General features: G+C 49.9%; 1 protein-coding gene across 4 annotated transcripts in view; it reads left to right on the top strand.

Moving 5' to 3' along the window:
• COBL (cordon-bleu WH2 repeat protein) overlaps nucleotides 1–13,459 on the top strand; it is a 286,445-nt gene that overhangs the window by 264,284 nt on the left and 8,702 nt on the right. For all 4 annotated transcript variants that reach the window (XM_078059943.1, XM_078059941.1, XM_078059942.1 and 1 more), the window contains 2 exons: nucleotides 359–478; nucleotides 1,154–1,396. In XM_078059943.1, coding sequence (XP_077916069.1) covers nucleotides 359–478; nucleotides 1,154–1,396 — 363 coding nt within the window. The remainder of the gene's footprint in view (nucleotides 1–358; nucleotides 479–1,153; nucleotides 1,397–13,459) is intronic.

Raw genomic sequence — 13,459 nt, 5'->3', positions numbered from 1 at the left:
CAATAGGGGCAGTTTAGGAACTCCCTCCCTAGCCAGGCACTCAGCACCAACGCTCCGCATTGGGAGCCGTCTGCTTCGTTTTATAGATGAGGAACTGAGGCAGAGCACTGTCAGGAGAGCAGAAAGCCAGCAGCCGTAACGGGAGCCCGCACACCTGCCCTTTGCTTGTTAGAGGCTCTCAGGTCAATATGCAATCTTAAGTCGCTACGGTTCCGTGCAAAAACATTCTTCCTTCTAGCACGGGGCTGCATAATCCATCCTAGAGCCCTCAGCTGACAGGTAGTGCTTTTGCTCTGAGGCTGTCCTACTTAGCACTTCTCCTTCCGGGTGACGTGTGTCGACACTTTGAATATTCTAGATTGCAGCAGACACCTCCGAGGGAGGGCCCAGGAAGCCGTCCTACACAGAGACAGCGGGCGAGCGCTCTGCACTGCTGTCCGCCATCCGAGGGCACAGTGGTGCCTGCAGCCTGCGGAAGGTAAGAGAAGGGCCTTCCGTGGCAGAATGGGCACGCACAGCCACTCCCCGGAGCGCCCCACGCGGGTGCCACAGAAGCCGGGGCAGCCCTCCCGTGTCCTAAGCATCTGCTAAGCCACCCTCAGGGTGGGCAGCCCAGGACCGCTGAGGCTGGCGCGGAGGGGCAGCCCTTGCGTGGGAGAGGCCAGGCATCCGGGAGCGGTCCTCCTCCCTTCCTACCTGCCCACCTGGCACGGGGCGTTTCCCGAGTTCTCGGGCACCCAGCGTGGCTGCGGGGCTGTCTCTCCTGGGGGGCAAAGTGGCTGGTCCTCTGGCGCTGATCTGGCATGGCCTCGGGAGCCCAGGAGGGCCGGAGCTGAGGGGCAGGACCGCGTCCTCCAGCTTCCAGTCGCAGAGTCCGAGGAACTGCGTGATGGGTATTTTACTCCCCGACAACTGGTCAGAGTGGTGTGGATGGCCTCCGTCTGTCCTCACCTGCCAAGGCGAGGCAGGAGGTCAGGGAGTTCTCAGGAAGGCACGGCGGCCACCCCGCGCCCCGCCATCCGTCGCCGGTTGGGGAACTCAGGCAGCGAGCTCGCACAGCTCCCGGGCTTGCTGCAGGCTAAGTGAGGCCGTGGGCGGGTGGCCCCTCCAGAAGGCCCTCAGGGACCTTGTCATTGAACCGTGTCATCTCCAGGTGTCATCCTTCGCCTCTGAGGAGCTGCGGAGCTTCCGGGACGCCGAGCAGTCATCAGAGCCGCCAGGACTCCGTGACCTTGGCCTTCAGCCCCTGCCCGCCCCACCCCCACCGCCTCCAGCCACCCAGGCTCCCTCCACATCCAGGACGGCGGCCAGGTCCAGCTCAGGCAGCCCCGCCCAAGCCAGGCAGGCCCTGATGGACGCCATCCGCTCCGGCACGGGGGCCGCAAGATTGAGAAAGGTGACAGTGCGTGACCATGTGAGCGTCCGTGTGGGGCCAGCAGGGGGTCAGCAAGGAGCCACACGGCAGGGAGACGGCCGCGGGGAGGAGTGGCTGACAGCCCGCGTCCCTTACCCCAGGGACCAGAGGAGATGGCCCTCAGCGGGTGGGGGTCGGCCCACAGACCAGCTCCTGGGGACGCAGGGGGTCCCCCCACACGTGTAACCCCTAACTGCATCTCAGCCACCCACTCTGACTGTGGTGCACGGGGGATCTAAGCAGCGTCCTGTAGAGAGCCCGTGTCACCCTCGTGGCCCTCAGCCTGGGTTGAGGCTCTCAGCACAATTTCTGTTTGTTTGTTTTGGCTAGCATTATGTTTGAAGTGATTGAGTCTGAAGCCCGTTGGGCAGAGCGCACGCGCCCTGGTTCTGCAGCTCCTACTTGCGTGTGGTCTTACGCTGGTCCGCACATTTGTCACCCTCACGTTCCCCAAAGCAGTGGGGTTTGTGCCACGACCACGGTGGGACTCCCAGACTCAAGGACTCTCGGGCCGCGTGGGTTCTGGGATCTGTTTCTCCGCCCGTGGATTGATTCTCTGCCCCTGCCCATTTCTGGTGGGTTTGGGGAGTTCTGCTAACGACAGGGAGGCTGGTGACAGGTATTATTTCCCAGGAGACGATCTCCAGATGCTAAGGTCCTGTTTTCACATGGACCTCAAGAGGTCAGTACTCAGATGATCCTCAGTGCATATGGGAAGTGAATGAGGCTCAGACAGCCCGAGTGGTTTGGCCTTGGTCCCACAGGACCGGGTGCAGTCAGGGCTCAGTTAGGGCACAGAAGGTGCTCGGAAGCAGGTATCCGCTGTGGGAGAGCAGGTGGCCCTCGAGACAGGGCAGAGCTGCTGGTGCTGAGAAGGCAGATGGCTCTCCGACTGTCCCCCACCCCCCGGGAGCCTGTGGAAGCAGAGGAGGGGGGAGAAGACCCCCTCCCTGCAGGCAGCAAGCCCAGGACATGATGGGCAGTCCTCACTCAGGCCCAGAGATGCCCAGCGGTGTTACCCGGTGCACTCACAGCCTGACCCCCCACCGCCTGGCGGCTCCCCTGCTCGCAGGTCACCCCCAGGGCTTGTCCCTGTGTGACAGGGAGGCATTCCCGGCTGTGTGCGTGCGTGTGGCCCCCAGGAGGGACCCCAGACGTCGGCTGTCAGGCCCGATGGCCCCACTGATCCTGGGGTACGAGTTTGAGGTTCTCAGAGTGAAATCCATCTGACATCTCCGCCCTGATTCAGATTTGGGGGCGGGGTGGGAGGTGAGCCGCGGAGCTGCGATTTTCAAGTGTTTGCCAAATGACTTCACCTTCAGATCGGCACTAATTAGCTCTGTCAGCCGCGCCTGGACTCTGTTTCAGGTAATGCTGAACATACTTGTTTTATGACCACAGACCATGCCTGTTTCTTACCTATGCCAGCGCATTGACGGATTTCTGGATCTTTCCGGAAGAGCTGTTACCCTGTCCAAGGCGCCTGGGCCCCGAGAGGTGGAAAGCTTGCCTGAGGTGGCACAGCTAGGAGGTGGCAGACTGCAGCAAGTCTAACCCTCACGCTCGTGCCTTCTGGAAAGGAAGAAAAATACCAAGTTTGGGAGTTGTGTGGAGGGGCAAGAAGTTGTGCCGCGAGAAAGGAGGTGGGGATGGGGACAGTGGGGAGAGGAGGAGCAGGACCAGAAGGGGCAGGTGGGCGTTGGGGTGGTGCAGCTGGGACCGCGTGCATCTGGACCGAAGCTCGGGAGCAGGGTTGCAGCAGGAGAGGTCCTGGGCCGCCAGGTTCCGGCCAGGGGCCGAGGCCAGGCTGTTCTCGCTCACGATCTCTGCTTTCTTTCTGCTGCTTCGAATGGCATTCAGAAGCCTTCATGTTGATTGTTTCTTGGATGAGTAGAAGTGTTGTGACCCGCCTTATCCATCCTGGGAAGGTCTGTGCAATACGTGCTTATATGGCACGGCTGAGACTTTGATGGCCTGAACAGTTTACAAGACGCCCTGGGGCGAAAGTGACCAGGACGAGTGTGACACGGGGGACCATGTCCCTTTGCTCTCTATCACCGCTCTACCCAACTGCGCTGCCGTGTGCGTGGATGACCTCAGGGCTGAACGTACAGGACTAGGTCACTGCTCCACTCAGTGACCCCGGGACCCCTTCACCCCCTTGTACTCTGCCTCTCAGAATCACATAAGACTGGCTGTTGGAGATGGGACCTTGAAGGACAGGCAGGCACTGGATGGTCCACGTGCCCGCCTATGTATTTTTCTCACAAGCCAGGTTAGATGGCGCTTCTCTGCTCAGCGTGGACCATGAGGATCTCCGTTGGCTTTGCCACAAATGCGCTCTGGGGTATATGTTATGGCAGGTGAATCTCAGATCATTTGCGCTTTGCTTCTTATTGCTTCTTCTGCTTCCTTTTACCTTCTGGGCTGTTAGAGTCGTAGAACCTTGAGGAAGATGTGATAACTGCAGGGCTCTGGGGTCCACACAGAGTGGGCTGAGCCCCCTGGGCATGCAGCGTGTGCGGATCCTCCTTCACCAGCTCCTGGGTGTTCAGTGAGGGCTCCAGGTCGGGTGTGGCTGGGAGGACTTCGTGGACCCGAGGGATGTTACTGGCCTTCCCAGGGCTGGTGTGAGGGGCTCCCATGCATAAGTCTACTGGCTCCCCTCCTCCAGTTGTCAGTCCAACCTCCTCCTAACTGGGGTGCTCAGGCATTCTGGGAGGATTCTCAGAGAGGCAGGACGTTTGGGGCTAAAACTCAGATGATCGCCTCCCCACCACCTGTAACATACAGGATTTGCTTTGGCAGGGATGCTACTTACGGTAAAATGCCAAAGGGTCGGTTTGACACATAAGGAACAATCACCATAAAAATGACTGGCATTGGGGTGTGGACCTGGCTCAGTCAGTTCAGCGTCTGACTCTTGATCTCCGCTCAGGTCTTGATCGCAGGGTCCTGAGTTCAAGCCCCGTGCGGGTCTCCATGCTGGGCGTGGAGTCTATTAAAAAAAAAAAAAATGCCTGGCATTTTTCAAGGCAATTAAAAGTACATTTGCCTTCACAGTGTGACGGCAAATTATCTTAATGAGATAATTTCTCTGCCTCTGTGTTTGTGGTGGTCAGAGAAATTTCCAGCTCCAGATCAGAGCATTTGCAGTCCCGCTCTGTCTGCGGGTCCTTCTTCAGGAGCGCACCTGCTCTGCCTGAGTGCAGGGCTCAGATGGACGGCCCAGCACCCACTTCCTTCCCCGACTCCATCTCGCACTCATAGTAACGGGGAGCCTGTCTGCCTCTGACAGCCCTCAGTGGTCTGTTTTAAATGCATTCTTTCAGGAGCCTGGAATGAACTCCAAGCACCCTCTGCATCTGTGCTTACATTTAAAACACTCACACACCCAACCATCCACTCTGCAAGCATTTCCTGAGAAACCCCCAGGGTCCAGGGCCCATGGTCCTGCTCACGACAGAAAAGTGAACGAGGCGGTGTCTGCACCCTCGTGGGCTCTCAGCCGGAAAGAGAGCGTGTGGAGTCGGTTGTTGACCGTGGGACCTTCTCGCCAAGTTAGGGACGTGATGAAGGCCTCAGAGACACTTCCTTGTGTGCCCTGGCTCTGCTCCAGGCCCAGACAGTCCTAGCCCGGTCACCTTCCTGGGTGTGAAGGCTGTGGCTTCCATCCCACAGACAGGCTAGCGGGGCGCAGACGTCGTGACTTACCCCGGGCCTGAACTGGGTGGGCGCTGCTGCTGAGCCCGGCTCCGTGTGGGCACATTCTTCCAGTGCGGGAATGGACTGATGCCGACCACGCGCGTGTCGTGACGCTTGGCCTTGACCGTGGACCCCATGAGACGTGATCAGACAGGTGACGCTGTCACCGTAAATGCCCAGGAGGCCCCCACGCCAGAACAGAAACCAACAGCGGCAGCACACCTCTTTCCTTCCCTGGAGGGTCAGAGAAGCCACGTTCCCGTGGCCGGGAATAGTGACTTGTGTCAGAACAGGAAGCCCAGCATGAGCCAGAATTCCGTCACACGCCGGGTTTGGGCTGCTCGTTCTGTGAACCTGAACAAGGTTTTGGTTAGAGTGGACTAGCTCCGAGGTGCAGACAGGTCAGTTCCGGCTGCACTGACCCTTGGCGTGTGATCCTTCTGCCCCGTTCGGATCTACCAGGTGACCGTTTCTTTCTGCAGGGGGCACACAGGGAAGCCTGTCCTGAGAAGCCACCAGTGCAGTGACCCTCAGGGCCCTCACAAACCCTGCCCCCTGTTTTACCAGCTACCCCCCACTCATCCCACACGTGCGTGCGTGAAGCACGAGCCCTCGGAAAGCCCCCCTCAGTTCACGGGCTGGACTGGCTTCCCCTCTCACAGCTCACGCCAGCTCCCTTAGTATCAAATCACAGCTCTAACTTCTGGAATAATCAGTGCCACATGCTTGGTGCTTGCCCCTCCTACCTGACTATACCCCAGCGCTATGCCCTGTTCCTGGCACCAGAGTGGGCACTCAGTACCAGTTACTCAGAAGAGGGACGAGAAAACAAACGCACCCTTTGCCTGCCATGTTTGCCGGCTCCCACCTAGGAACCCAGTGCGTCCCTCATCCGTGAGCCCATCACTCGTCTACTCCATCGTCACTAGAACATCTTGCCAAGAATCCACTTCAAGCTGGGAAAAAACCACCATCTTTTCCTTTGGGAATTTAGAGGAGTTCTGTGCATCCCGAGTCTCCCCTCACCAGTCCCTTTCCCAGTCCGCAGAGTTGGCCAACAGCTCATCAACGCCCCAGAGCTAATCTGTCCCCTCGGAGACGGGAGCTCACCAGCAAGTTCTGCAGCTCTGATGATTCCTTTCCTCCCCCTGGACACCATTTGCCTGTCACCACTGTCCCTTTCATCTCTTTCCATAGAGACATCATTCTCCTTGGCAGGCGAGGAAACAAAATGAAACTTGGATATTTTTACAGCTTTCTGGGTTGGCCTCAAACTCTAAGCTTTGTCCTTTCGTTGATTTTCTTCTTGTCCAACCAAAACAAAAGAGGATCTTTCAGGAAGCAAAGCTATCCCTTGCCTCAGCCCAGATAGCAGTCACTTACTGATGTGGCTTAAATTTGGGTTGACGCTAGTGGCCATCAATATGGTTTATGCTACGTTTGTGGTTATCTGAACCACCAGGCTCCCTGTTGTGAATTGTGATCTGAGCCAGATCGTTTTAATGCTGTACTCGTGCAATTTCCATTTTTATACGACACTGAGGAGTTTTTCCTTTCCCCTTCTAAATAGTGTCTTAATTTGCTGAAAACGTTTCAAATCTTGATTCAACCATTGTATTGATATTGGCGGTGGTGAGCATGCCTTCCAGGCCTCCAACCCAGCCGTCAGTTCAACACTCATCAGCCCAGGGCTCCGGCTCTCTGACACTCAGGTTTCTGGCCTGCCAGGAGAGCAGGGGAGGGCCAGCCCCTCCCTCCCGGCTTCACCGTCCTGCCCTAGAACTGCCCCACCAGCCCACAGCCCCACGTACCCTCTGCACCCTGAGAAATTGACCTTAGTAGCATGGAACCGCTCTCCGAAGGCGGCTTCTCCCAGTGTGCCTGGCTTTAGGTGACAGAGGCACGCCGAGCCATCTCCTGCCCCACCCCCAAACCTTCATTTGGTTATCATCCTAACTCGTCCACTGGAAAGCTCAATGGTGGGGGTGGGGGTGAGTGAAGCACGTGTCAGACCCCAAGACTCGCCCAGACCGCATGCAGAGTCAGACTCCAGAGCGTGCACTCTGAACTCCACACACGATCCTAGTGTCTATTTTTTAAAAGTTTTGGTGAATGATATCTTTATTAAGTGTCATTATTTTTTCCATTGTTTTTTAGAGAGAGAGGGAGAATGCATGCAAGCAAGGGGGAGGGGCAAAGGAGAGGGAGAGAGAATCTCAAGCAGACTCCCTGCTGGGCACAGAGCCCGACACGGGGCTCGATCTCACCACCCTGAGGTCATGACCTGAGCCAAAACCAAGAGTCAGACGCTTAGCCAGCTGAGCCACCCAGGCACCTCTAGTTTTTCTACTTTTATTGATATATAATTGATAGACGGCATTGTACAAGTTTGGGACATACAGCAGAATGACTTGCCAATGAAATAATCACTGCAGTAAGTTAACATTCATCATCTCATGTAGACACAAAAAGAAAAAGGTGTTTTTCCCTTGTAATGAGAACTTTTGGATTTGCTCTCTAAACAGCTTCCCTCCATGACTTATAGGGGTGTGAGCTGTAGGCATCATGCTGTGCATTACATGCCTGGTATTTCTGTATCTTATAACTGGAAGTTTGTATTGTTTGACCACCTTCATCCAGTTTCCCCTCCCTCCACCCCCTGATTCTCATAACCACAGCTCTGATCTCTTCTTCTATGCATTTGATTTTTTTTAAGATTACACATATAAGTGAGATCATACAGTATTTATCTTTGTCTGACTGACTTCACTTAGCGTATCTATCCACCCATCTACCCCCTACCCACCCACACAGTTTTATTTTTTATGGATTTTAAAGTAAATTAAAAACACCAGTACACCTCGCTCATAAATAATTTAGTGTGCATATTATGAGAGGCTCATACTTTTTATGATTGTTTTTGAGATAAAATGTTTGTACAGTGAAATGCACACACCTTAAGGGCACTATCTGATGAGTACAAAACCCATTTGTACTGTCTTCACCCCCACTGAGTTTGAGTTTGTTTTTTTATTGTTATGTTAATCACCATACATTACATCATTAATTTTTGATGTAGTGTTTCATGATTCATTGTTTGTGCATAACACCCAGTGCTCCATGCAGAACGTGCCCTCTTTAATACCCATCACCAGGCTAACCCATCCTCCCAACCCCCTCCCCTCTAGAACCCTCAGTTTGTTTTTCAGAGTCCATCGTCTCTCATGGTTCGTCTCCCCCTCTGATATCCCCCCCTTCATTCTTCCCCTCCTGCTTTCTTTTTTTTAAAGATTTTATTTATTTGACAGAGAGAGACACAGCAAGAGAGGGAACACAAGCAGGGGGAGTGGGAGAGGGAGAAGCAGGCTTCCCGCCAAGCAGGGAGCCCGATGCGGGGCTCGATCCCAGAACCCTAGGATCATGACCTGAGCCGAAGGCAGATGCTTAACGACTGAGCCACCCAGGCGCCCCTCTTTTTTTTTTTCTTAACATATATTGCATTATTTGTTTCAGAGGTACAGATCTGTGATTCAACAGTCTTGCACAATTCACTGTGTTCACCATAGCACATACCCTCCCCAGTGTCTATCACCCAGCCACCCCATCCCTCCCACCCCACCCCCCACTCCAGCAACCCTCAGATTGTTTCCTGAGATTAAGAATTCCTCATATCAGTGAGGTCATATGATACATGTCTTTCTCTGATTGACTTATTTCGCTCAGCATAACACCCTCCAGTTCCATCCACATCGTTGCAAATGGCAAGATCTCATTCCTTTTGATGGCTGCATAATATTCTATTGTAAATATATACCACTTCTTCTTTATCCATTCATCTGTCAATGGAAATCCTGGCTCTTTCCACAGTTTGGCTATTGTGGACATTGCTGCTATAAACATCAGGGTGCACGTACCCCTTCGGATCCCTACATTTGTATCTTTGGGGTAAATACCTAGTAGTACAATTGCTGGGTCATAGGGTAGCTCTATTTTCAACTTTTTGAGGAACCCCCACACTGTTTTCCAGAGTGGCTGCACCAGCTTGCATTCCCACCAACAGTGTAGGAGGGTTCCCCTTTCTCTGCATCCCCGCCAACATCTGTCGTTTCCTGACTTGTTCATTTTAGCCATTCTGACTGGTGTGAGGTGATATCTCATTGAGGTTTTGATTTGGATTTCCCTGATGCCGAGCGATGTTGAGCACTTTTTTATGTGTCTGTTGGCCATTTGGATGTCTTCTTTGGAAAAATGTCTGTTCATGTCTTCTGCCCATTTCTTGATTGGATTATTTGTTCTTTGGGTGTTGAGTTTGATGAGTTCTTTATAGATTTTGGATACTAGCCCTTTATCTGATATGTCATTTGAAATATCTTCTCCCATTCTGTCGGTTGTCTTTTGGTTTTCTTGACTGTTTTTTTTGCCGTGCAAAAGTTTTTTATCTTGATGAAGTCCCAATAGTTCATTTTTGCCCTTGCTTCCCTTGCCTCTGGCGATGTTTCTAGGAAGAAGTTGCTGCAGCAGAGGTCGAAGAGGTTGCTGCCTGTGTTCTCCTTTAGGATGTTGATGGACTCCTGTCTCACATTGAGGTCTTTCAACCATTTGGAGTCTATTTTTGTGTGTGGTGTAAGGAAATGGTCCAGTTTCATTCTTCTGCATGTGGCTGTCCAATTTTCCCAACACCATTTGTTGAAGAGACTGTCTTTTTTCCATTGGACATTCTTTCCTGCTTTGTCGAAGATGAGTTGACCATAGAGTTAAGGGTCCATTTCTGGGCTCTCTGCTCTGTTCCATTGATCTATGTGTCTGTTTTTGTGCCAGTACCATACTGTCGTGATGTGATGACAGCTTTGTAATAGAGCTTGAAGTCCGGAATTGTGATGGCACCAGCTTTGCTTTTCTTTTTCAACATTCCTCTGGCTATTCGCGGTCTTTTCTGGTTCCATACAAATTTTAGGATTCTTTGTTCCATTTCTTTGAAGAAAGTGGATGGTATTTTGATGGGGATTGCATTGAATGTGTAGATTGCTCTAGGTAGGATTGACATCTTCACAATATTTGTTCTTCCAATCCATGAGCATGGAACTGTTTTCCATTTCTTTGTGTCTTCCTCAATTTCTTTCATGAGTATTTTATAGTTTTCTGAGTACAGATCCTTTGCCTCTTTGGTTAGATTTATTCCTAGGTATCTTATGGTTTTGGGTGCAATTGTAAATGGGATCAACTCCTTAATGTCTCTTTCTTCTGTCTTGTTGTTGGTGTATATGAATGCCACTGACTTCTGTGCATTGATTTTATATCCTGCCACTTGACTGAATTCCTGTATGAGTTCTAGCAGTTTTGGGGTGGAGTCTTTGGGGTTTTCCACATAAAGTACCATATCATCTGCAAAGAGTGAGAGTTTGACTTCTTCTTTGCCGATTTGGATGCCTTTGATTTCTTTTTGTTGTCTGATTGCTGTGGCTAGGACTTCTAATACTATGTTGAATAGCAGTGGTGTTAGTGGACATCCCTGCCACGTTCCTGACCTTAGGGGGAAAGCTCTCAGTTTTTCCCCATTGAGAATGATATTCGCTTTAGGGTTTTCATAGATGGCTTTTATGATATTGAGGTATGTACCCTCGATCCCTATACTCTGAAGAGTTTTGATCAAGAAAAGATGGTGTAGGGCGCCTGGGTGGCTCAGTTGGTTAAGCGACTGCCTTCGGCTCAGGTCATGATCCTGGAGTCCCGGGATCGAGTCCCGCATCGGGCTCCCTGCTCAGCAGTGAGTCTGCTTCTCCCTCTGACCCTCCCCCCCTCATGTGCTCTCTCTCTCTCTCTCTCAAATAAATAAATAAAATCTTAAAAAAAAAAAAAAAGAAAGGATGGTGTACTTTGTCAAATGCTTTTTGTGCATCTATTGAGAGGATCATATGATTCTTGTTCTTTCTTTTGTTAATGTATTGTATTACGTTGATTGATTGGCGGATGTTGAACCAACCTTGCAGCCCAGGGATAAATCCCACTTGGTCATGGTGAATAATTCTTTTAATGTACTGTTGGATCCTATTGGCTAGTATTTTGGTGAGAATTTTTGCATCCATGTTCATCAGGGATATTGGTCTGTAATTCTCCTTTTTGATGGGGTCTCTGTCTGGTTTTGGGATCAAGGTAATGGTGGCCTCATAAAATGAGTTTGGAAGTTTTCCTTCCATTTCTATTTTTTGGAACAGTTTCAGAAGAATAGGTATTAATTCTTCTTGAAATGTTTGGTAGAATTCCCCTGGGAAGCCATCTGGCCCTGGGCTTTTGTTTTTTGGGAGGTTTTTGATGACTGCTTCAATTTCCTTAGTGGTTATAGGTCTGTTCAGGTTTTCTATTTCTTCCTGGTTCAGTTTTGGTAGTTGATACAACTCTAGGAATGCATCCATTTCTTCCAGGTTATCTAATTTGCTGGCTTAGAGTTGCTCATAATATGTTCTTATAATTGTTTGTATTTCTTTGATGTTGGTTGTGATCTCTCCTCTTTCATTCATGATTTTCTTGATTTGGGTCATTTCTCTTTTTTTTTTGATAAGTCTGACCAGGGGATTATCAATCTTGTTAATTCTTTCAAAGAACCAGCTCCTAGTTTCGTTGATCTGTTCTACTGTTCTTTTGGTTTCTATTTCATTGATTTCTGCTCTGATCTTTATTATTTCTCTTCTCCTGCTGGGTTTAGGCTTTATTTGCTGTTTTTTCTCTAGCTCCTTTAGTTGTAGGGTTAGGTTGTGTATTTGAGACCTTTCTTGTTTCTTGAGAAAGGCTTGTATTTCTATATACTTTCCTCTTAGGACTGCCTTTGCTGCATCCCAAAGATTTTGAACAGTTGTGTTTTCATTTTCATTGGTTTCCATGAATTTTTTTAATTCTTTAATTTCCTGGTTGACCCATTCATTCTTTAGTAGAATGCTCTTTAGCCTCTATGTATTTGAGTTCTTTCCAACTTTCCTCTTGTGATTGAGTTCTAGTTTCAAAGCATTGTGCTCTGAAAATACGCAGGGAATGATCCCAATCTTTTGGTACCAGTTGAGACCTGATTTGTGAACTAGGATGTTATCTATTCTGGAGAATGTTCCATGGGCACTAGAGAAGAATGTGTATTCCGTTGCTTTGGGATGGAATGTTCTGAATATGTCTGTGAAGTCCATTTGGTCCAGTGTGTCATTTAAAGTCTTTTATTTCCTTGTTGATCTTTTGCTTAGACGATCTGTCCATTTCAGTGAGGGGGGTGTTAAAGTCCCCCACTATTATTGTATTGTTGTCAATGTGTTTCTTTCCTTTTCTTATTAATTGCCTTATATAATTGGCTGCTCCCATGTTAGGGGCATAGATATTTACAATTCTTAGATCTTCTTGTTGGATAGACCCTTTAAGTAGGATATAGTGTCCTTCCTCATCTCTTATTACAGTCTTTGGTTTAAAATCTAATTTGTCTGATATAAGGATTGCCACACCAGCTTTCTTTTGGTGTCCATTAGCATGGTAAATGGTTTTCCACCCCTTCACTTTCAATCTGGGGGTGTCTTTGGGTCTAAAATCTCTTGCAGACAGCATATCGATGGGTCTTATTTTTTAATCCAATCTGATAGCCTGTGTCTTTTGATTGGGGCATTTAGCCCATTTACATTCAGGGTAACTATTGAAAGATAGGAATTTAGTGCCATTGTATTGCCTGTAAGGTGACTGTTACTGTGTACTTTCTGTGTTCCTTTCTGGTCTATGTTGCTTTTAGGCTCTCTCTTTGCTTAGAGGACCCCTTTCAATATTTCTTGTAGGGCTGGTTTCGTGTTTGCAAATTCTTTTAGTTTTTCTTTGTCCTGGAAGCTTTTTATCTCTCCTTCTATTTTCAGTGACAGCCTAGCTGGATATAGTATTCTTGGCTACATATTTTTCTCATTTAGTGCTCTGAATATATCCTGCCAGCCCTTTCTGGCCTGCCAGGTCTCTGTGGATAGGTGTGTTGCCAATCTAATGTTTCTACCATTGTAGGTTACATATCTCTTGTCCCAAGCTGCTTTCAGGATTTTCTCTTTGTCTCTGAGACTCGTAAGTTTTACTATTAGATGTCGGGGTGTTGACCTATTTTTATTGATTTTGAGAGGAGTTCTCTGTGCTTCCTGGATTTTGATGCCTGTTTCCTTCCCCAAATTAGGGAAGTTCTCTGTTATAATTTGCTCCAATATACCTTCTGCCCCTCTCTCTCTTTCTTCTTCTTCTGGGATCCCAATTATTCTAATGTTGTTTCGTCCTATGGTATCGCTTATCTCTCGAATTCTGCCCTCGTGATCCAGTAGTTGCTCATCTCTCTTTTTCTCAGCT

The sequence above is a fragment of the Halichoerus grypus genome, chromosome 12 (assembly GCF_964656455.1).
Source record: "Halichoerus grypus chromosome 12, mHalGry1.hap1.1, whole genome shotgun sequence".
In the NCBI taxonomy this organism is placed as follows: Eukaryota; Metazoa; Chordata; class Mammalia; order Carnivora; family Phocidae; genus Halichoerus; species Halichoerus grypus.
The sequence above is the reverse complement of the archived record's forward strand: the minus strand, read 5'-3'. Positions and strand labels throughout refer to the sequence as shown.